At 37.9% G+C, this 26,047-nt stretch overlaps 1 protein-coding gene across 1 annotated transcript in view; it reads right to left on the bottom strand.

Annotated features, from left to right (window-relative positions):
- Nucleotides 1–26,047, bottom strand: part of LOC150095269 (sodium-dependent nutrient amino acid transporter 1-like) — a 247,670-nt gene that overhangs the window by 104,765 nt on the left and 116,858 nt on the right. Inside the window, exon 7 of the mRNA XM_090410475.1 lies at nucleotides 6,119–6,251. Within this exon, the coding sequence (XP_090266601.1) occupies nucleotides 6,119–6,251 (133 nt within the window). The remainder of the gene's footprint in view (nucleotides 1–6,118; nucleotides 6,252–26,047) is intronic.

The following is a 26,047-nucleotide window of genomic DNA, read 5'->3' as shown; positions in this document are numbered from 1 at the left end:
CAACTGTAAAATTCAGTAATACTAAGTATTATCCACTCCCCTTGTTGAACTGTTGTTTTTTTATCATTAAATATAAGTAGACTACTACAGCAAGCCTTATTCTTGATAAAGCTATGGATTAAATCACGTTGGAGATTTAATGGAGTATATACAGCACCTGCATCTATCATTAGAAAGATAATAAGCTGCCCTCAGAAATCAACTGAATTTAAATAAATACAGATGCAAGAAACTTCCTAAAATTTGGGCAACATTAACCCTTGGAGATCCTAATTTACAACCAAGACCTCCTACAGGTACCCATAGAGGGTGCCCCACCTAGATAGGACTAGTTACACACACACACACACACACACACACACACACACACACACACACACACACACACACGTATTTCATTTATCCTAAAGATATCTCAGTGACTGAGATGAAATATTGGAAGAATTATAATCATTTTTTAATCCTTTTCCAGTGCTGTACATACTTCATTAAATCTCCAACCTGATGTCTTCCTGGCACTCAGGCCTTAACCCAGGGATCAAATACTCCTTCACACATTTCTGAATATGCTTCCTAATTACTATCTTCAATACGTTAATCACCATCCCATGAATATTGCTTGGTATATAATTAGCTCCATCTGTCTTAGTACCATCCTTACATAATGGAACTAACTTACCTTACTTCAACTCATTTGGAAGTCTCCCTGCTGAGGCAAGTCAATTATATCAAGAACATTTCTAATTCTCTTTCACATTTTTAGCACCTTGCTAATATTCTATCTAGTTTCCCCTGCTGTATTTGCGTCATGCCTTTGCAATATCTTGAACACCTTTAACTCACCTACTGTCCCTTCATCCTGTTCTTCCACAGCATCTACTTGGAATGCATATCTAGGCAAAGTGAGTGCTCAATAATTCCACAATATCTGCTGCATCTATCACTTTTCTACCACTTCTTCATTAAGAATTTGTTTGGGATTATTCTTCGTTTTGCTTGCCATAAAGTGAAAGAACTCAGGAATTACCTTTGGCCTTTTGAGGTGCCTTCTTTTCATTCTGACTCCACCTTCCATATCATGACTATTACTCTCATTACCTGTTCATCTTACTTCCCCCAATATAGCTTCCTTGACTACTTCCCATGCACTGTTTAGCTGTTTCTTAGTCATCAAACTCTTACATTACAGTTACACAATTTTCCTCTTTCGCTCTCTCACTTTTTAATCAAAGCTACCACTTACCTAGTCACCTTCTGTCAGAACTTCATCACTGCTCTCTACTTAGAGACAATGACACATTTATTGACAAATACTATTGCCCAATGCCCTGAGATACATACTACTGACCTGATATGTCCTATTTATGTACTAAATCCAAATAGTACTATTAGTACTATTTGGATTTATATCCTCTTCAATCATTAGGAGTACCCTGCTGTCTCTTCTATATCACATTCAATTCCTGCAGGAGTATCTTCTTCCATTAATCACATGTAATTAATGATAATTTTTTGGCCAATTTGTTTATCACAGAGTCCTGTAAACTAAGTAAGCCCTCTTTCTCTTTCATGCCATAATACTTCTCTCCTTTCAAATCATTTATTCCAACCAACGACTCTTCTGTCTGCTAAATCCTTGGCATTGCAAATCTTCACAACTGGTTGACATGCTTTCATCACTCACTCATCTAGCTCATTCCAAATCACAGAATTACTGGGATTTGAAATCCATTTAGTTAAATGGAGATTTACTATTCATTGTTGATATGAATCGTATACTTGATTACTACTTGTATTATTATTATTATACAGGCTCATCATAGAGTCTAAGGATTCATCATCAGAGAGTCCCTTTGTGTCACTTAATGCTTGAATCTCTAAAAGCTCAAATCAATATTCTAAAGATAGTCCATTGCACCCAATGAGCATTTGGCATGAAAAGAATCTTTCATGCTTCCTAACCATGCCATTACTCAACTTCCTTTACTAATCATCTCAATTCTCACTCAACCTGCCAGAAATTGCAAAATGTCACTTACCTTGAATGTAAGATCTCCTTATCAGTTTGTGGATTTCATGTCTCCTGTCATCCATCTGTTTCTCAAACTATGAAGAGTGCATTTCTTCAATCTATCTTCACATGCACAATTCCATAGGCCAGATATTTTGGCTACCTTCTGCTAGATCTTTTCATCTGTCTCTTCTCTCTGTGGAACTCAGGTGACAATATCTTACACAATAGTCCAAATATGCTTTATATTTTGTAGCTTTATCAAGATAACATACATATTTATATACCAATCTTCTGTCAAGTCAAAAGATTCGACATAGAAAATGTGCAGAAAAAATGCAAGGAAAAAAAATTAATACAGTCATACCCCAAAGTAACGCGGTAGGTGGGACCAACAAAAAGTGCATAAGTCGAATTCGTGTAACTCGGGTATAATTTTGCATACAAACATACAAAATATTAGTTAATTGGGACCAAAGGTTTACAAAAACACCTATTTTTTATAGAAATATAATCATAATTGTAGTTTTTCGTACATAAAAAAAAAGAAAGTTATTTCGAAGTCAATGGTTTCATAAAATCTAACAGATTCGTCTGACGGCATAATGTCTTTTTCTTGTCACGCAAAATTTCTTCATAGCAAGCTAATCTTCTTCTTCTTCTTCTTCTTCTGCAGCTTCTCCCACTTAAGTGGGGTCACTGTTTATTATGAGTCTCCTCCACACCTTCCTGTCTTGGGCTGTCACCACATCCAAGTTCTTCATCTTCAAGTCCTCTTCTACCAGCTCCCTCCATCTCTTCTTTGGCCGCCCACGCTTCCGCCTTCCTTGCACATCCATCTGCATGACCCTTCTTCCCACATATTCGTCCTCTCTCCTCATCACATGACCAAACCATCTCAACCTTGCCTCCTGTATTTTCGCTCCTAAGTTCGTAACTTTCACTGTTCCCCTGACATAGTCATTTCTCAGATGATCCTTTCTGGTCACACCGCACATCCACCTAAGCATTCTCATCTCTGCTACTTCCATCCTGCTAATGTTATTTTTCCTCAGGGCCACAGTTTCTATAGCATATGTCATAGCTGGCCTCACTACTGTCCTATAAATTTTGCCTTTCAGATTGATCGGCACCCTCTTATCACATAACACTCCAGCCATCTCCCTCCAGTTCCTCCAACCTGCTTGTATCCTGCATCCCACTTCCTTCTCACCTCCTCCATCTTCTTCCACTGTCGAACCTAAGTATCTAAAGTCTCTCACCTTCCTGATGACATTTCCTTCCAGCTCCAGGTCTGTCTCCTGGCCACCGCCCACTGCGCAACACATATACTCTGTCTTACTTCTGCTCAGTCTCATACCTCACTCTTCCAGTACTTTTCTCCATCTTTCCAGTTTAGTTTCCGCTTCTTCTCTTGAATCTACACACAGCAAGATGTCATCTGCATACAGCATTGTCCAAGGTGCATCTTCTCTCACCTCCTCTGTTACCACCTCCATCACAATATTAAACAGAAACGGACTTAATGCTGACCCTTGATGCAAGCCAACTGTTACTTGAAAACTTTCTGTTTGTCCCAAACAGGTCCGAACACTTGTCTTCACATTTCTGTACATTTCGTGCACCAACCTGACATATTTCTCCGGCACCTTCTTCTCCCTCAGACACCTCCAGACTTCTTGCCTTGGCACTCTATCGTATGCTTTCTCCAGATCAATAAATACCAGATGTAGCTCCCTTTGTTTCTCTCGATATTTTTCCATCATCTGTCGTAACCCAAAGATAGCATCTGTTGTTGATCTACCAGGCATGAAGCCAAATTGTTCCTTTGCAATCTCCACCTCCTCCCTCAATCTACCATCAAGAACCCTTTCTAGGATCTTCATTGTGTGGGACATCAACTTTATTCCTCTGTAATTTTTACAGTCTTGTGCATCCCCTTTACCCTTGTAGATGGGAACAAGAGTACTCTCCCTCCATTCCTCGGGTATATTTTCCTGTTGGCAAACTTTCATGAACAGGTCCCACAGCAGGTCAATTCCCTCTTCCCCCAGTGCCTTCCATGCCTCCACTGGAATTCTGTCGGGGGCCCACCGCTTTTCCATTCCTCATCCTCTTCATGGCCTCCGTCACTTCCATTCTACTGATGTTCTGCACCATCCCCTCAGAAGGCTGCCCATCTCCTCTGTGAGTCCTTGCATTTTCCTCATTCAGAAGTCCCTCAAAGTATATTTTCCATCTGTTTCTTATGTCCACATCCCTCCATAATACTCTTCCTTCAGCATCTTTGATCTGCCTCACATGTAAGATGTCCTTAGCAAGCTAATGATTTTCTTATTCCTTACCTTGTGGCTACAATTTGTTCCTCATTAGAATCTATGTCCTCCAAAATCTGTAAACCTTTCTTTTATGATTGTTCTTACTGTGGATTCCTGTAGACAAACTTCTTTGCTAGCTCACAAATTTTCATTCCGCCTTCAAAATCCTTAATAATGTTGAGTTTTGTTTCCAAAGTCAATGTTTTTCTTTTCTAGCTAGCTGTAGAAGAATCAGACTTGCTTCCTTTGGATGACATTGTTATTTTTTATGTGATAAAATTTTTATCAAGAACATAACATTAAACAATCGCAAGGGTTGTAGACCATAAAAATTGTGCATGAATGGAGACTGCGCGAAACACGTCAGTGCTTGTTCACAGTATGTGCGACACTGGCGAATACGGCCGGCACCGGAAAGATAAGACTAGTGGTGAGGCCTGAAGTGGGACGGAAATACGTACATAAATGAAACTGCGTAACTCCAGATTCGCCTAAGTCGGGGTATGACTATATATATAGAAACAGGATACAAACAACTGATAAAAGAACAATGAATAACTTCTGTTTACATGCTGAATATATCATAATCATCAAACAGCTATCTTTTGTTCTTGAACTGTTTGTCGAAGACTAAGCTGAGATCTGAGGGATTGCAGATTATGCCTTGATTCTTATGCAGTTCTGTCTGAGGGAAGAATATCTAATTCTTTGAAAGAAGTTTAAGAGGTGCTGACACACACACAAACTGACAATTTAAGAAACTACTACTCAATGATTTTGTTCTGCAGGCCTCAATTTTGTTCCCTCACTTATTCTCTCTTTTTTTTTTAATTCAAAGCAGGGCTGTTAAGTTTCTTTGTTGAACACAGAGGGCACTTATGTGCAGTAAAGTATAAGTAAACTAGTGTTCATAAGCATTATAAGGTGAAGACAATGACAAAAAAATTAGTTTAATTTCTGAAAATCATTTTATGTCATCTGGTAATGTCATATGACAGCCAAATATTTTTTTTCTGTCTTGATGGTAATGTTCAGTGCTTCTAGATGACTGCAAACAGGACACAAAGGCTATTGTCCACTAAACGTCCTGATATGACTACACTATGCCATTAGGTGGATGGGAGTGGTGTCATCTTGGTTTGTCTCCTAGATCCTAAGTTTCTGAAACTTGAAAATTTGGGATTTAAAGTCAACAGGTGTCACAGAATCCAACAGAAGAACTATTTTGAATTATACTGAATGAAGCAGATTCCTCCTGGAAAGACTGTTAAAAGAGGATTGTGAAACAACATTACTACATCAGCACAATCATACCAGGAATAATAGACTTCACTTTCCAAGTTTTTGGAGATAGTCTTATAGAATTCTCATCTTCACTATTAACATTACAGAATTCTGCAAACTGCTCTCAATAACAATTTAGTAGCATGACTTCTGTTTCATTACGTGCATTACCAAATAGTGCTTTAGCATCTCCATAAGTATTTTAATAGTAAAAAAGGAGATTTGCAAGTTATCCCATATGACAGTCAAAATATATTTCAAAACTAATGAAATAAAGGGTCAAATTCTGCATATCATTAATTTGAATATTTCCATCTTCAAAAATTTTCCATTATCTAGATTATTTTAAATTATTTCTATATGATTAAAAGTTTCCTCAAATTGCAATTTTCATATCACTCAAATTCCCTGTAGGTATTACAAAAAAGCAAAATTTCTTAACATTAGTATGATGCAACACTGTTATTTTCTTACCAAAAAAATGTCATTAAAAGTGGTAGATTACCTTTATATGGTGTGATCGTCGTTGAAGAAGAAAAGCCAATAGAGGAAATAAAACAGTCCAAGATATTAGTAAACAAATGATAAGTTCCACATTTATTTCATTATCGTCATACAAGTGAAGACCAATTCCTTTCCTGCAACAGAATAATATTATACAGATGTTTCAATATTAAATTAAATGTTTAAAAATTGTAGATTCTTACTACAAAGGACATTCTGAAAGTTATACATAACGGCAACTCCCAATTCCAAAAGTGAAATAAAAAGGTGCAATAAACAAAATATAATGTGTGAAAATAAAGTAGACTGAATCATTTCTCAACATAATTTCTCCGACTTTTGATACATTCTGATTCTGCATGATCTCACACTTATGGAGATGAAATAGCCACGTGAACTGCTCATTAAATATCTGAAACACCCTCCACAGCAGCTACTATTCTACCATTTTCACCAATTTATATCATCCTCTAATAACCAATCTTATTATTATTACACAGGCATTTTCATAGAGTCCAAAGGCTCAACCACAGGAGGGCCACATTAAACATTAATGACACAATGCTTATCCTATCTCTCTTTAAATCTGTTCACTGACAAAGCATTCAAAATTGCCTCTCCAAGCAAAAATCTAGTTGTTACACTCTTGTTAACCACACTTTTACTTCCAAGATTAAAACTTCTCACCCATCCAGTCATATACTGAAAATGTTCTTTTGCATCTACTTTGTAAAATCCATTTAGTAACAATGTTTTTTTATCATCTTCTCTTTTTCACCTATCAGCTAAACTTTGTAATACATCTTGGAGAAAGTAGTGAGGGACTGTATACAACATTGGGCAGATGAGGGTAATGTTATCTGTGAGAATCAACATGGATTTGTGAAAGGACGCTCTTGTTTTAGCAATATGCTAGCCTTTTATAATAAAGTTACAAGAACATTAGATGAGGGAAAGGCATATACTGCAATTTTCTTAGACTTGGCGAAGGCATTTGACAGGGTGCCACATGATAAGCTGATATTTAAGTTGCAGCACATGGGTCTGGATGTCAGATTGGTCAACTGGATTCAGGATTGGCTGTCTGATAGGTATCAGAGAGTTGTGTATAGTGGAGCAGTTTCAAGGAGACAGAGGGTTACAAGTGGGGTCCCACAGGGCTCAGTACTAGGACCTATATTGTTTAACCTTTATATCAATGACATTGCCAGTGGATTGCAAAGGGATATTCAGTTGTTTGCGGATGATGCGAAGCTAGGAAGGATTATTAGTAATAGTGCAGATGTGGTAGCCCTGCAAGAGGATTTGAATAAGTTAGATAGATGGGCAAATGAATGGGGGTGTCAGTTTAATGCAGCAAAATATAAGGTCTTGAGGTTTGGGAAACATCGATGAGATGCAGCATGCTCTATGGGAGGAGTTATGCTGCAGGAAGTAGAGGAGACAAGAGATCTGGGGTTGATAGAAACCTGAAGTTTAGAGGACATATTGCAAAGGTGGTGAAGGTAACACAGAGGATTGCTGCAATTATGATAAGGACACTGACCTGCAGAGATAAGAGGGTTATCATTCCGTTGTATAAGTCTCTGATCAGACCACACTTGGACTATTGTTCTCAGATTTGGTCTCCAGGATTTGAAGGGGATAAATTAACTGTGGAAAGGATACATAGACGGATGACAAAGATGGTTTCAAGGCTGTACAAGGATAGTTACGAGGATCAGCTGAGGGAATGTGGACTGCAGAGTTTGGTGGATAGAAGAAGGAGAGGTGATATGATTGAGACTTTTAAAATGTTAAGAGATGGTTACAGGGTTGACACTGGAGAGTTATTTTGCTTGGTTGAACAGCGGGAAGGAGTGATGACAAGAGGCCATCCCTGGAAGTTACGAAAGGAAACTGTGAGCAAGAGGGTGAGGAGTGGTTTCTTTGCATGGAGGGTGGTTGAACCGTGGAATGCATTGCCTGATGGAGTGGTGAGAGCGAGAACGGTCAATGAGTTTAAGGAGCGGTATGATAGACTTTGTGTTTCTTAGGGGGGGATCTCCCCTCGATGAGTCTTGACAGACTTTATGTTCTTAGGAAGGACCTCCCACGATGAGTCTTTCGACTCCATTTAGGCCTGAATAATACTAATATTAAATAATAACCTTTAGTCTATCTTCACAGGGAGCACAACAAACCAGTCACCATTTTGGTCACTCACATCAGAATCCTTAGTCACTTCAACATCTATAAGAAACCTATATGACCAAATCTGCACATATTGCCAGAAACGGCTATCAAAGCCTTATAAAGGGGGGCCTCCTTACCCATACTTTTGGGTGTTTAACATCCTTTGAGATATTTTGTTCACTTCTACCATATGTCCTATGAACATCAACTCTGCTTGCATTATGTCTAAATCCCCAGCCCCATCAACTTCTTGCACAGCAGTTTCATCTGTGCAATACTCAGTTTGTAGTTTTTTCTTTTTCATCCTAAAATTATTATTATTATTCAGGCCTCCATGGAGTCAAAAGACTCATCATGGTAGATCCTTCCTAAGAAACACAGTCTATCATGACTCATCAAGGTCCCCCCCCCCAAGAAACACAAAGTCTATCATACTACGCATAACTTTTAATACACTGAATTAGCAGTCATTTCCTTTGCCTACTGCACAGTCTCTACATCACATTTATTAACTATTGCTCTTTCCAGTTTAGCATCACCATCAAACAACTGGTTATTCCTCCTCAAATAAACCTCACTATCACTAATGTGCAAATTGAACATCAGATTTCCAATTACTGGGTCAACTGTAATTCTCATTTTGTTCAGTTCCACAATATACAACTCTGATGTCCATACATAGCAGCTCTTATCCATTTCACCAGATTCATGTCCATTGCCATTTCTTCCAAATTAAGTAATTGGACTCCATGTACTATGTGGAGCCTGTCAAATATTTTTGCAAAGGGAAGCAATATTGTGGTGTATCCATTTAGGGGTGGTGAGCAAACCTGATGTTCGTATTGTGAGTGCTGTGATTGGGAGTACTACACATCAATTGTCATGTAGACTGTGAAAAGTTAAATAAAATTTATATTTAATTTGTGGCAATATTGTCCAATTTGTAGACTAAGTGTTATAAGATATTTGAGTGTGAACATGTTTTCTTTTTTTTTTTTTTTCCTCTCTCAGGCAGTATTACTTTAAATTCATTGTTTCTTGTTGGTACTTTGATTCAATATGGCCATGAAAGGTAGATGGTTGCATATATCAGCAAAAGACAAGTAAAGTGAATGCAATGGATTTTTCAAAAATGCTATGGTGCTGTGAATGTAGTGTGTATATGTGGGAAGATTTCGCAGATGTTTATGTGGAGAGGCTGAATAAGAGAAAGGAGTGAGTGTGGATATGTAGGAAGTGCAATATTCTGATGAACCATGAGGCTTGTTTAAATATGAGAGAGAAACATTGCATCATAACTGAAATGGTACTCGAGGAAGATTATGTGAATGTTCAGAAAGTGTATGTGGAAGTGATAGTGATATAAAGAGTTTGACTGACAATAAAGCATGCTGTAATGATGTTGAAAAACAGAGTGCAATTAATAGTAAACAGGCTTGTGTGACTGGTAAAATCACGAGAGTGAATGACAGTGAAAAAAAAGGATACAAGATTTGAAAGCTGAGTTAAAGATGAGATAAGAGATGAAGCAGATGCAGAGTGAAATGAAGAAAACTGTAAATATGTATGGAAGAGTGAAGAAGACAGAATGAATGATGTTGGTATAAAAGGGTAATGAAAAACTTGCAAATGGCACTGTATGGGGATTAGATTTTTAGCAGTGTAGTACATGAGAAGATGCACAAGGTTGTTTTTGGGAAATAAAATGAGTAGAGTGCCTAAGTCATTAGACATGACAAGAGTAAGTGAGCAAAAGACTTGATAGTGATAGTAGGAACAACTGACTTGAGTGAGAACAAGGAGAATGCAAGACTGGATATCAGAGGTTGGTGAGAAGGATAAAAGATAATAGTGTGATAGGAAAGGTGATCAATGTATTGCCCAGTTATGACAGTGATGAGATGAGGTGGAGAGCAAAGATTATGAATGATATGTTAGCAGAATTATGTGAAGAGAAAGGAGTACAGTTTCTTAATGTATGGGATGAATCTGAAGAAAGAATTCAACTATATAAGAATGAACTGCATCTGAACAGTTTTGGTGCGAGTCGCTTGGAGAGACTGCTGCTGAAAGAAAAAATAAGGAGTGCAGAGAATGAATATCAGCAAAGTAAGAAGCAATGTGGAAGAGTGGGAAAGTAAGGAAGCAGAGACTGAAGTAGAGATCATGAATGGAGAAGTGGTTAGTATGAGTGTAGAGAATGATAGAACAAGTGTGCAAGACAAACAGGGAGACTCAAGTTTGACAGGGGAACACAGCATGAAAAAGGCTAATGCTCAGAGCAGAAGTGAATGGAATGAACTGGGATATAAGAAGAACAGTCGGATTTGAAGAAGGTTTTTGGATAGGTAAGGAGACAAAGAATTGGCTTGAGGAAGGCATGGAGACATCACATCTGATAAATGACATCAGTGAAACTTCTTATAGATCTAGTAATGAGCAGCTATGTTTGTATATGAATGCTAGAAGTATCAGAAATAAGGGAAATGGAGGCATCAATTGAGTTTATTCACCCAAATATTTTTGGAATAAGTGAGATATAGTTGGATGAGGATATTCCTCACAGGAATAGAGATGTAAAGGTATGATGTTTTTTTTTTGTGAAGACAGCAAGGATAAAATGGGAGATGGAGATGGATGCAAGTGGGGGGGGGGAGGAATGGTGTCAGTGAGTTTGAGGCATTATGGTGTGAGATAGAGGAATAGAATGAAATACTTAGTTGGATGTTGCTATAGATCTGTGTAATATTGAAGGTAGAGATCATGACATGTATAAACAAATTAGCCAAGCAAATAGGAAAAGGGGTCATGATTATGGGCACTTTTAATTACAACAATATGGATTATGATGAAGAGATAGCAACCAGAAGTAAAGAAAATGAATTTCTCAAGTTTTTGAGGGACAACTACCTCAGACAGTATGTAACAGAGGGCATGCAAGGATTCAGAATTTTGGATTTGATTATCTATTTGATAATCAGAGGCTGTTACTATAAATCAGGTGTCAAATCTCCTTCCAGTTGGTAAGAGTAACCATGAAGTGATTACTTGGGTGGTTGTCAACCATGTGAGGACAGGGTATGTGCGGAACTACAAGACTGGCGATTATGAGAAGCCCAGGAGACAGCTTGCACCTATAGTGTGAAAAGAGTAGTTGAGCAGAAAGGAGATCAATGCTGCTTGGGTGCTATTTAAGAACTATCTAGTAGAAGCAATTTCTAAATTTATTCCAAGTGTTAGAAAGTTAAGTGAGGTAGGTGTGAAAATGATGATCGAAGAGATTAAGCATTCAATACAGAGAAAGAAGCTATTATGGAAATAACATAAGATGAGTGGTAATAATCAATTTCATAAGGAGCACAAATAGCAGGCAAGGAGAGTAACTCAGTTGATAAGGATAGCAAAAGTGCAGCATGAGCAGTTAGGTAATGAAGCAAAAACCTTGGGGAGTTCTTTTGATATGTAGCTAACAAAAAGAAGAATGATTATGGTAGGATGACACTGATTGGAGAAAATGGTATAAGGACAACTGCTGCAGAGGATATAGTTGAGAAATTGAATGAGTAATGTTCATAAAAATCTTTGATCCTTGAGAATGTAACATCATGGAGAGTTTGAGAGCAGTGAACGTTGAAAAGAGATCAACTTTTATTATTATTATTATTATTATTATTATTATTATTATTCAGGCCTCCAAGGAGTCAAAAGACTCATCGAGGGAGGTCCTTTCTAAGACATAAAGTCTGTCAAGACTCATCGAGGGGAAGTCCCCCCCTGAGAAACACAAAGTTTATCATACCACTCCTTAAACCCACTGACCGTTCTCACTCCCACCACTCCATCAGGCAATGCATTCCACGGCTCAACCACCCTCCACACAAAGAAACCACTCCTTACCCTCTTGCTCACAGTTTCCTTTCGTAACTTCCAGGGATGGCCTCTTGTCATCACTCCTTCCCGCTGATCAACCAAGCGAAAGAACTCCCCAGTGTCAACCCTGTAACCACCTCTCAACAGTTTAAAAGTCTCAATCATATCACCTCTCCTTCTTCTATCCACCAAACTCTGCAGTCCACATTCTCTCAGCCGATCCTCATAACTATCCTTGTACAGTCCTGAAACCATCTTTGTCATCCGTCTTTGTATCCTTTCCACGGTTAATTTATCCCCTTCAAATCCTGGGGACCAAATCTGAGAACAATAGTCCAAGTGTGGTCTGATCAGAGACTTATACAACGGAATGATAACCCTCTTATCTCTGCAGGTCAGTGTCCTTCTCATAATAGCAGCAATCCTCTGTGTTACCTTCACCACCTTTGCAATATGTCCCCTAAACTTCAGGTTTCTATCAATCATCAACCCCAGATCTCTTGTCTCCCCTACTTCCTCCAGTATAACTCCTCCCATAGAGTATGCAGCATCCCATCGATGTTTCCCAAACCTCAAGACCTTACATTTTGCTGCATTAAACTGACACCCCCATTCATTTGCCCATCTATCTAGCTTATTTAAATCCTCTTGCAGGGCTACCACATCTGCACTATTACTAATAATCCTTCCAAGCTTCGCATCATCCGCAAACAACTGAATATCCCCCTGCAATCCACTGGCTATGTCATTGATATAAAGGTTAAACAATATAGGTCCTAGTACTGAGCCCTGTGGGACCCCACTTGTAACCCTCTGCCTCCTGGAAACTGCTCCACCATACATAACTCTCTGATACCTATCAGACAGCCAATCCTGAATCCAGTTGACCAATCTGACATCCAGACCCATGTGCTGCAACTTAAATATCAGCTTATCATGTGGCACCCTGTCAAATGCCTTCGCCAAGTCTAAGAAAATTGCAGTATATGCCTTTCCCTCATCTAATGCTCTTGTAACTTTATTATAAAAGGCTAGCATATTGCTAAAACAAGAGCGTCCTTTCACAAATCCATGTTGATTCTCACAGATAACATTACCCTCATCTGCCCAATGCTGTACACGGTCCCTCACTACTTTCTCCAAGATCTTAACAACTACTGATGACACACAGACTGGCCTATAATTAGACACTTCCAGTCTGTTACCACCCTTATGCAATGGCACTATCTTACCTTCCTTCCATTCCCTGGGCACCTTTGCCAAAGCCAGACTTTCATTGAAAAGCCACGTTAAAGGTATTGTCAATTCCCTAGCACATTCTCTCAAAACTCGTGGCGAAATACCATCCAGTCCCACAGCTTTACTGACATCCAGAGTACTCAGTATCTGAAACACACTCTCCTCCTGTACCTCCAGACCTCGTACCAGTCCTATCCCTCTAGCATTAAAACTGACTCCTCTAGGATGAAATACTCCAATAAAGTGTTCATTGAACAATTCCACTATGTCCTCTGCATCAGTCACTCTATTCCCATTTTTATCCCACAATATCATTCTTCCACAGTCATTTCTCCTCCTACTGGCCACATAGCTAAAAAATTCCCTAGGATTTTCTTTGCATCTTAGGGCCAATCTCCTCTCATATTCCAGTTTCGCTTTCCTTACCACACGAGTCACTCTTCTGGCCTGTGTCTTATATTCCTCATGCATCTCTTCTTCTGTCTCCTTATATCTCTTCCATAGCCTCTTTTTCGCATGCAATTCCTGTTTAATATTGTTTGTCATCCACTTTACTCCAAATTGCGCCCTCTTCTTCACTCGTGGTATACAACTTACCATTGCTGATAACAAATATTCTTTCACAATTTCCCACGCACTGGTGATATCCCGGCCTTCCAATTCCTCCCTCCATGAAACTTCCCGAAGTTGACGTCTAAGACTATTATAATCACCTGCCTTATAATTCCACATAAGTTCCCGTCTCTTTGATACTCCTGCATGTCTATTCATTTTCCAAGTCAAAACCATATGGTCACTCTCTCCAACTGGTGGGAGAGACGTCAACTCAGTTATTATCAACTCTTCTGATGCTATAACCAAATCCAAAATTTTTGAACCTCTTGTTCCCTCTGTTACATGTTGCCTAAGACATTTGTCCCTCAAGAATTCTAGAAATTCCATTCCCCTATTGTTACATGCATGTTCCTCTCTCCAATTTATACTACTGAAGTTAAAATCTCCCATAACAATCATTCTTCTTACACTTGCCAAACTTAGCTGTCTAAACATCTCCTGGTCCCCATCCTCTGTGCTCCTGGGTCTGTAGCAACACCCCACTAAATATCCTGTCTTGCCTACCTCTACCTCACACCATACGCTCTCAAAATCATTTGTCTCACTACCTTCCAAATTCTCCACTCTTAGAGGACATAGGTCATCACTTATCATAAGCAGCACCCCACCACCACGCTTTCCCCTCCTATCCTGGCGAAAAATGCTATACCCAGTGACTTCTATTCCTGTTTTTATATCCCCTTCTGTCAACCACGTCTCAGTGATCGCAATAATTTTTGGCCAGGCTGATGCTATCTGCGCCACCAATTCCTCTCCCTTATTCCGGATACTCCTGGCATTAGTATACAGCATATAAATGCCATTGTTTCTATACCCAGCATTATCCCTTCTAGACTCCACTGGGCTCAGTCTTACCTGACATTGTCTCCCTTCTCCCAAGTATCCATTCCCACAAGAGGCCACCCCTGCTATCATCCTCCCTGGGACACACTGACTCGTTCAGAACAGCAATCTCTCCAGATGCCTACGTCCTTCCTCATTCAAATGCAAACGGTCTCTCGCAAACAACTCCTCTCTTTCCTCAAACGCACTCCAAGCATCCACATATACCAGTCCTCTCTTGTCACACATTCTCGCTATTATGCCATTCAATATCACCGCTCTTCTGCTCAGCTCATCATTATCATACCTAGGCAACACGCACACTATTTTTCCTCTCTCTGTCTTCTTCCGTACAGTCTCAAGCAAAAATCTCATATCTCTCGCTGCCCGACTTACATTACCACTCAAGTCATTCGTTCCTACCATCACAATCATCTCATCCACCCTTTCACTTCTCTTAATTGCCATAGCCACCCTTTCTATTGTTCCTCCTGGCAAACACTCCTCACGCATCCTATCCTGAACACCACGGATCATTGAGTCACCATACATTATACCTCTTACCATTCCATCGCTCCTATTGTTTCCATTCTCTCCTCTTCTTTCATTCCCATACCTCTCTCTTCTACTGTTTCCATTCTCTCCTCTTCTAGCACTCCCATACATCTCTCTCATTCCCTCTCTCCTACTGTTTCCATTTTCTCCACTTCTAGCACTTCCATATCCCTCTCTCATTCTGTCTCTCCTACTACTGTTTCCATCCGCTCGTCTTCTAGCATTCCCATACCTCTCTCTCATTCCATCTCTCCTACCGTTTCCATTCTCTCCTCTTCTAGCACTTCCATATCTCTCTCTCATTCCGTCTCTCCTACTGTTTTCATCCTCTCGTCTGCTAGCATTCCCATACCTCTCTCTCATTCCTTCTCTTCTACTGTTTCCAATCTCTCCTCTTCTAGCACCCCCATACCTCTCACTCATACTCCTTAAATTCTCTCTCTCTCCTACTCTGATTCGCCTTGCATTCATCTCTTCCATTCTCCTAATCTTATCTTTCATACTTCTGCTCTCATTCACTAGACATTCCACCTCCTCTTTCAACTCATCTATCTCCCGCTGCAGGTCAGTCACTCTTAATCTAAATTCACTCTCCCAAACAAAACCATCTCCTAAACTTCCACAGTCACTCACACCTTCCACACTATCAACCATTATTTTCTCATTCTCTCCTATCATACTACTCGTCTTCCTACATTCATTCTCCGTTCCTGGAGCAACAAAGTCGGATATCGATATATCTAATGTAGTTATTTCCTCCAACTGCCTGCATTTTGCGCACATACGCTCTCCACTCTCTTTAACAAACCACATATGTAATTCCTTAGAAGCATACATGCCACAAGTACTGCATGCCACAAAGTCCCTTATGATATTGCTAATAATCGAGTTCTTAAATGGCGGAGGACTTGGCGTTACGTCACTTGCGACTGCTGCTGAATCCACCATCATTCCTTACTGCCGAGTAGCGTAATCCTTAATAATTATTCAATTAATAAATAAGAGGGGAAAAAAGTACAAACATCAGAACATTTAAGTACTAATATAATTAAATAAAATGAAATATAACTAAATACAAAGTAACTTAGCTTCGTTTTGTCTTCCACCGTTACGCGTTCGATTCTGACGGTACCAACATATATTATATCGCGACAGCAACTAACTTCCGAAAAACAACCACTGAAGTACACTCGTATTCAGAGAAACAATTCAGCACTCAAAAACGTATAAAAACGGGAAAAAAAACGGACTATTCACCGATTAAAAATCACTTTCTTCTGCACAGCTCAAATTCACCGCCACATGGGAAATTGAGCCAAGTTGATGTCAATAAGTCTGTGAGACTTGATGATATAAAACCACATATTTTGAAGGAATGTGCCACAGAGTTGTCATCTGAATTGGCATATTTGATTAATATTAGTCTTACATTGGATCAAGTTCAAAAGAAGTAGAAGGAAGGGAAAATGGTATCACTTGATAAAGGAAGTGACAGAACTCAAGCAACAAATTATAAGACAATCTGTATGTCAGGTGCCTATGGTTGAAATGTTGGAGAGGCTAGTGAGAAACAGGATCCAGAATTGGGTTGACAACAGTGGTATTATCTTTGATGGACAGCATAAATTTGCTAAAGGGAGATCATGTGTTAGTAATTTACTTACTTATTACAATAAGGTGACAGCTGCATTTTATGAGGGAGATGGATACACAGTGGTATACTTAGGATTTTGCAAAGGCTTTTGATAGATTACCACATGATAAGTTGATAGTCAAAAGAAAGTGGGTGTGGTTAGACATTAGACTATTGCATTATATTGGAGATTGGCTATCAGATAGGTATCAATGAGTTATGTATGAGTGAGCAATATCCCAGAAGAGGAAAGTTGCTAGTGGTATGCTACCAAAGGGATCTGTTTCAGAACCACTGCTGTTTAGCCTGTATGTTAATGATATTGGAGAAGATTTGAATGGGAATATTCAGTTGATTGCAGATAATGCAAAGTTGGGAAGAACTATAAGTAGATCAGATATTGTGCCCTTACAAGAAGACTTGAATAGACTGAGTGAATACCATAGGAGTGGGGGGGGGGGTGCTAGTTCAATGTTGCAAAATGTAAGGTTTTAATATTTGGAAAATCTTAAAAAATTTGGTTGGGGTGTAGAATTTACTTTTAGTGTGTTTATATTGTTTGAGATAGAGGAAATCGGAGATCCTGAAGTGACGGTGGAAGGGGATCTAAAAATTTAGAAGGCACACTGCCAAAATTGTGCAGACAATATAAATTCTGGTAATGATACAGTGGCCACTGATCCATAGAAGTAAGGAGATTCTACTTCCATTAGGTTACATATGAACTACTGTGTACAGATTTAGCCACCTGGTTATCAAAAGGATGAAGAGATATCAGAAAAGGTCTAGACATGATTAAAATAATTTCTGGTATCTGGAATGCTGGGTATGAGGAAAGGTTGAGAAGGTGCAAACTACAGAGTTTATTGGATAGGAAGAAGGGCAGTGATATAATAGAGACATATAAGCTTGTAAGGATTTTTATCAAATTAATATTAATGATTTTCACAGAATGGTGGAAGATGGAGGGGGGAACAGAAGGTCATCTCTGGAAGCTGTATAAGGAGGGTGTGATCAAGGAAGTGAGAGTAGTGAAGTTTACTGCTCTTGTGGCATTTACTGTGTATGCCAGACAGGAAAATCTGGGAAGATTCACATGTTTGAAGACATAAGACATTGTAAAAAGAAGATAGCATAAATCAAGGTTAGTCTTCCATACAGCAAACACAGGCCACAAAGTAGTTTGGCAAGAAAAAGAAATGCCAAATATTGACCACAACTGTTTTACAAGAATATTTAAAGAAGCATTAGAAATGGTCCACATCTCCAAACTGTAATAAAAACCAAGGTTTAATCCTACTCCAAGTCTGGTCTGGTTTCAGCAAAAATCTAACAATCATAGACCTAATTTATGACATGAATCATGCCACAGAACATGACTCGTGTCATCATGTGCAACTAGCATCGTTCTGACATGTACATAGTATAATTAATACAATTTTTTTTTCTGGTCACTTTGTATGCACTAGTTCTGAAGATCTGATAACATCAGTTATGTGTAATAAATTTTTCTGATCTTTTATACAAGTTTTGTACGCCTGATTATTATTATTATTATCCAGGCCTCCATGGATAATAATAATCGATAATAATAATAATCGGACCTCCCAAAGAAACACAAAGTCTATCAAGACTCATTGAGGGGAGGTCCCTCCTAAGAAACACAAAGTCTATCATACCACTCCTTAAACTCATTGATCGTTCTCGCTCTCACCACTCCATCAGGCAATGCATTCCATGATTCAACCACCCCTCCATGGAAAGAAACCACTCCTCACCATCTTTCTTCACACTTTTCTCCAGTTGGTGAGAGTGATGATCATGAAGTAATCACCTGTTCTGTGACTAGCCATATGCAGATTTCTGTGAAGAAAGGATCTACATGTAATTATAAGGCAGTGGTGATTATGACAAGCAAAGGAGACATCTTAGATCTACTACAGCATGGAATGAGGAGTTCAGTGGTAAAGGAAATAAATGCTGATTAGGAACTGACAAAGAAATACATAACAGCATTAATGTATGAATGTATTCCGAAAGACAAAAGGCTGAACAAGGTAGGTATAAAATGGATGGATGAATGAGGAGTTTAAGCATGAAATCTGGAAGAAGGTACTTTGGAGCCAGTACAGTATGAATAATGGTAATCACTTACATGAAGGCTATAAAGAACAAGCCAGGAGAGTGACCCAGTAAAGAAAACAAAAGTAGAGTATGAGCAGAAATTGGCGAATCAGGCAAAGAAAAACCTAGAGTTTTTTTAGATATGTGGCAAATAGAAGGAAGAATGATCATGGAAAGATGATATGAATGGATGAAAGTACCTTCTTCCATTCATATCATCTTTCATTCATAGCAGAAGAATTGTTGATGTATTCAGTGATCAATTTATAAGGATGTTTCATCCTGATCAGGATGGAATCATGAGGAACTTAAGTGGAAAGGACATAGGAGAGGATGGCTTAATTGCGAGAGATCAGGAGGTATTTGAGGAAATAAATAACTTTGATGTCAATAAGGAGATACGATTTGATGACATATCACCACACGTCTTAAGGGAATGTTCCAGGATTTTGGCAGTAATATTGGCATGCCTATTGCATAAGTGTCTTACAACAGCACAAGTTCCAAGGGAGTGGCAAGAAGGTAAGAATGTTCCACTGCATAACGGTGGTGATAAAGCAGTGGCTACAAATTATAGGCCAATCTGTATATCTGAAGTTATGGTAAAAGTACTAGAGAGATTGGTGAGAAGCAGAATAAAGAAATGGGTTGATAATAGCAGCATGGGTTTGTTAAAGGGAGATCATGCTAGACTGTCACAAATTGCTAAATAAATTGAAACACATGGAATTGGATAACACTTCTGAGTTGGATCAGTAACTGCCTGTCAGATAGGTATCAGAAAGTTGCATTTCGGGGTGCAATATTTCAAAAGAGGAAGGTCACTAGTAGTGTATCACACGGATCAGTTTTGGGATCATTGTTCAATTTGTATGTTAATGATATTGTGATGTGTTTAACTAGTGATATGCAGCTGTTTGCAAATGTGGAGAGAGCAATGCAGACTTAAACAGATGTTATGGTCTTCAGTGGCGTGCAGTGGGTAGGAGGTGCCCTTGTGCAAAACGTTTTCAGCGCCGCATTAAAATAAGTTTCCATGAAAAATTTTTGCAAAAAATTTTACTTTGTTAAAAGTAAAAAACAGTTTATACGCATACATAAAAATAAATTTTATTTAAGAATAGAACACTGTAATCATTAAAATTCATTAATAAGGAATTTTTAATAATAAAAATTTTAAAAAATGTTTATTTCGTTAATATATAAATACAACAGACTATATATAAAAACAAAAATTACTTTTATTTTAATATAAAAAGAAATATTATTACACAACAAAGATAATTTGTAGATATGTTTTTTATATAACAATTAGGATAAATGTAGATTTATTTTACATATTTATCCATCTTGCTTTAGCCACCACAAAATTTTTAATAATATCTTTAATGTCTAATGAATCCATAATATTATTTTCAATTGATATAATTGATAAATCCGTTAGACATTCTCCAGACATTGTTTAACTGCAAATAATTTTATCAGTTTCAGTTTTGAAAAACTTTCCCCTGATGCTAAGATATTGGTAATGTTAAATAAATACGCATTACAATCGCAGTATTCGGAAAAGTGTCGTTTAATTTATTTTTGTATATATAATTTAAAACATCCTGATGAGCCGACTCTTTTTTAATAAAACATTGCAAAGTTTTTAATTCCTCAAATAAAGTCATACAATCAATATCGCGATTGTCGGAATCTTGATTATCGCTCAGTTTTAAGTGCAAATCTTTACAATGTTTCATTAAATCTTCATTGCTCCAATCTTTTAATTTGCTGTCTCTTATAACTTAAAAGTCCTCGGTATGCTGTTTTAAGAGTATGAATCTTTCCGTGACTGAAGTTATTGTAGTGTCTAAAATCACGAAAAAAAAATTATTTTAAAAAAAAATTTTTTAATTAGAATAAATTTATATATATATTTTTTATTATTTCCCCGTGATGAAATGGTGCCCCTCATCTTCAAGCGCCCTTGTGCGGGGCACAATCTGCACAACCGCACGGGCGCAGCCCTGATGGTCTTACAGGAGGACTTAAATAGATTGCATGAATGGGCAGGTAAGTGGAACTATCAGTTCAAGTTGCAAAGTGTAAGGTTTTGAGATTTGGTAAGCAATGATGGGATGCAAAGCATACACTTGGTGGGGGAAACTTTAAAGGAAGAAGAAGAGATGAGAGAGATCTGGAAGTCGTGGTGGACAATTACCTGAAATTCAGGGGCCACATTGCACAAGTTGTGAAGATGTCCCATCAGATAATGGCAATAATGCGGAGGACCCTGACATGCAGAAATAGAGAGGTTATGATGGCATTGTATAAAGCCTTGATCAGGCCTTATATGGATTACTGTCAACAGATTTGGTTGCTGGGTTTTCATGGTGATGAGGATATGTTAGAAAGGGTCCAGAGAAGACAGTGGTCAGTGGTCTTTGGAATGTGGAGTACGAGCTTCGTGAATAGAAGGAAGGGGGGGGGGTTATGATTGAGACATATAAGCTAGTCAGGGATTGTTATCGGGTTGAAATGGAAGATATGTTTCATAGAATGTGAGGAGGAGGTCATGTCAAGAGGCCATCACTGGAAATTATATAAGGAGGGTGTGAGCAGAGGAGTGAGTAACAGGTTCTTTGCATGGAGAGTGGCTGGTGAGTGGAATGCATTGCCTGAGTGTTGTGAATGTAGACACATCGAATCGGCATTGTGTGCAATAGTGTGTACCTCCCATGACAAATCTCTGACTCCACGGAGATCAGATGTTAATAATAATAATACCTGCATAGAAAGCTACAAAATCATCAACTAGGTTACGAATAACAATCTTTAAATGGGGGAGAGTTAGGTGTAGTAGTAAAACTGGCGGCTGCCATGTTGAATATAACCAATACACATAGAGATAATACTGAGACAGTAAAATCCTAAGAAAATATCCCACAAATATACAAAAAATTTAAATAGCACAAACTTAAAAACCAGTATTGTCATGCAATAAACACAATACCTTTTGTTACCATTAATCCTTTCTTGTTTATTCCAACAGTTTGGATCATGAGTTGCATTTGTCTTTGTGTGCTAGCATGCCCCTTACCCTTATTTATATTAAGTTTTTTTTTTTTTTAATTTGCTGCTGATTCTAAAAAAGTCTTGCAAGTTTATACTTCCTATAGTGAAGCACAGTAGTTTTCTACATTTCATTCTCTGCAAGGTATCCAAGGCATGATCAGCTTCTGATGAGGTTTGAAAGAAGGGTGGAGATTATAGTTCTGGCTATTTTTTTTTTTTTTTCCTGAAGTGCTCTTAATAGAGGGAATAGTAATAGCATTAGTTAGTCTAATCTGTATGTTGAGAGAGATAAGAGAAATTACTATTTTATTTATTTTTTTTAACATTGCAGCTATTGGAAAGGAAGGCCTGGTGAATTATTATTATATGATAATAATAATCCATGGAGTCAAAAGACTCATTCTGGGAGACTCGCATGATAGGTACTGTGTGAATAAGAGTTAGCTGGCTGTTTGTCTGCCATGATGAACCTCTAGCTCAACAGGGAAAATAATAACTGGAGGAATGCCTTATAAAGAAAATGAAATGAAATATACTTACTTTATCTTTTCTGTATCCTGCAAGGTTAATGAAAACAAATATTAATTATGTGCTAAAATTACTGTTATCAGTATAATAATTATCATGAATTTTATTCATACAAAAATCTCAAATATGTTGCTATTCATTTAAAAATGACTTAACTGAAACAAAAAAAGAAGTACACAGATGCTTCCAATGGGAATAATTTGAATGCAATAAAAGATGCCAAAGAATAAAATAGCATTGTCTCAGCTCAAAATAAATGAAATAATAATAATAATACACAATATTGCACAATTCTTTAGTGCTTTCCTTAAATGAAATTATATGGGGGGGAGAATCATGGTTTTAGGAAGGGTGGGTCATGCTTCAGCAACCTGCCTTTTATAACACTGAAAATGAGCTCGATAAAGGTAATGGCTACATTATGATACTGCTGGACTTGTAAAGGCTTTTGACAGGATACTGCATGGAATTCTGATAAATAAATTGCAGCATATGGGAATGGATATGAAGTTGAAGTAGATAAGAGGGTGGCTGATGGAGAGATACCAGATATAGTACTTTATTCAGAAGTTGAGTCCAATAGAAGGCCTGTGACTAGTGACATGGCCTGAAGGAAATATTCAGTTGTTTGCCAATGATGCAAAATTGGGTAGAGCAATAGTCAATAAAGATTATGTTCAAATTTTGCAGAATGATTTAAATAGACTAACAGTATGGACAAAGGAGAATTAATGTCAGTTTAACGTGCCAAAGTGTGTTAGGTTATGCATTTTGGGATGAAAAGATTACCAGCTGTGTACAATAGTGATGGAACATACTCCAGAAAATTGATAGATAGGGAGTTAAAGTTCAGAAGACATATTGAAAAATTGAAAAAGTGGCTAAAACAGCTCACCAGATTACTTGGTTACACAACAATACCTGGATGAGCAGAGATAAGCACATTATTAATACTAGTTTATAGGACCTTGTTAAGACCACATATTGAGTACTGTACACAGATCTGGTCAGCTCAGTTTCTTGGGGAATAAGGAGCACATGAAGAGAATACAGAGGCAAGTAACTAATATGGTGCCATTCAATGGAATGCACCTTGAGGATAGGTTGAAGATGTGGGTTACAGAAATTAGTTGATAGGTGGGAAAAGGCTATATGATTGAGACACACAAATTACTCAGTTTTTTTTGTTTTTTTTTTCAGGATTAATACAAACGAAATTTATCAGAACATGTCTGGTGGTGGGCAAAAATGTGATTAGCAAATGTTTGGAGACTAGATTATTTGCTTAGAGAATGGTGAATGAGTGGAATAGGCTGCCAGAGTCTCTAGTGGGTGCCATGACTGTGAATGAGTTCAAAGCAAAGTATGACAGATATTGCACTCATATAGGTTAGTGTGAAAAAATTTAGAGAAAAGTACAAAAGCCATTAATAATGGTAAAATCTTGCTACTGGATTTCTGGACAGGAAAAACAAAACATTGCAACTACCATGACCTAATAAATATATACATAAATTCACATTAAGAAAACACATTAAAAAATAGTCTTTATTGACAAAGATTGTTGATCACGGAAGTGATTCAGGATATACAAGGAATATAAAATAGAAATTACCACCATTTAATTTTAAGCCGTATAAAACAGGAATATATTCCAAAGAAAAAGGCATATGAAAGTTTTAAAAAGAATCAAACTGAACAGTTTTTAGAGGTCAAAAAAATGTAGACTTTTAATCTACAACTGACCTTTGACAGTTATTCATAAATGTACAAATATTATTGGAGAAAATATGAAAAAGGTTCAAAAGAAGAATTAAACTTTAGATGTCAATGGAAAATTCTCAAGAACACAGGCTGATTCAACCAGCATTCTCCACCAAGTTAAAAAAAAAAAATCTGAACTTAATGGCAAAATGAATTTAATGAGATGATATTATCATTAAGCCTCCATAGAGACAAAAGACTCATTGTGTGAAGTTCTACAAACATAACTTATGTACTATAACAAGGTAACAAAACCTTGGATAGGGAAGATGCACATGGATTTTGCAAAAACTTTTGATAGACTGCCACATAACAAACTGTTAAATAAATTGAAACAGATGTGATTGGATAACAATTTCCGAGTTGGATCAGTGACTGGCTGTCAGATAGGTATCAGAAAGTTTTATATGGAGGTGCAGTATCCTGAAAGAGGAAGGTCATTAGTGGTGTACTGCAAGGGTCAGTTTTGGGACCATTTGTTCAATTTGTATGTTAAAGATATTGGGATAGGTTTAACTAGTGATATGCAGCTATTTGCAGGTGACGCAAAATTAGGGATAGCAATGCAGAGTCAAGCAGATGTTATGGCCTTACAGGAGGACTTGAATAGATTGCATGAATTGGCAGGTAAGTGGAATTATCAGTTCAAGTGTAAGGTTTTGAGAACTGCTAAGCAACGATGGGATGCAAAGTACACACTTGGTGGGAAAACTTTAAAGGAAGGAGAGGAGATGGGAGATCTAGGAGTGATGATGGACAAGGACCTGAAATTCAGGGGCCACATTGCACAAGTTGTGAAGATGTCATATCGGATAATGGCAATGATGCAGAAATAGAGAAGTTATGATGCCATTGTATGTAAGGCCTTGATGAGGCCTCATATGGATTATTGTGCACAGATTTGGTTGCTGGGTTTTCATGGTGGTGAGGATATGTTGGAAAGGGTCCAGAGAAGATTCATAAAGATGGTCAGTGATCTTTGGAATGTGGAGTACAAGGACAATTAACCAAGACCTAATACAAATTGAGAGAATATAAATTGCACAAAGCCTCATGAATAGGAGGAAGAGAGCAGATATGATTGAGACATATAAGCTAGTCAGGAATTGTTATCAGGTTGACATGGAAGAGATTTTTCACAGAATGGAAGAGGGGAAGAGGGGAAGAGGTAGAACAAAACAAAAGGCCATCTGTATAAAGAGGGTGTGAGCACAGGAGTGAGGAGAAGTTTCTTTGTATAGAGAGTGGCTGGTAAGTGGAATGCATTGCCTGAGTGTGTTGTGAATGTAGACACATTGAATCAGTTTAAGGAATGGTTGAATGAGCATTGTGTGCAATAGTGTGTACCTTCCATGATGAGTCTCTGACTCCATGGAAGCCGGATAATAATAACTCATCCTTTTTTGAAAATCAGGTTACCAAATCTACACGCAGTAATCCATATGGTGATTAATCAAGACCTAATACAGTAATCGAAGGTTTACGTGATCCTTCAATTATCCAAACATGCTGTTTGGACAATTGAATCTATGTTTTGAAGGTCAG

This window comes from Typopeltis vanoorti, chromosome 20, assembly GCF_054136105.1.
Source record: "Typopeltis vanoorti isolate ZY-2024b chromosome 20, IOZ_Tvanoo_1.0, whole genome shotgun sequence".
In the NCBI taxonomy this organism is placed as follows: domain Eukaryota; kingdom Metazoa; phylum Arthropoda; class Arachnida; order Uropygi; family Thelyphonidae; genus Typopeltis; species Typopeltis vanoorti.
This window is presented reverse-complemented; position numbering and strand designations above follow the sequence as displayed.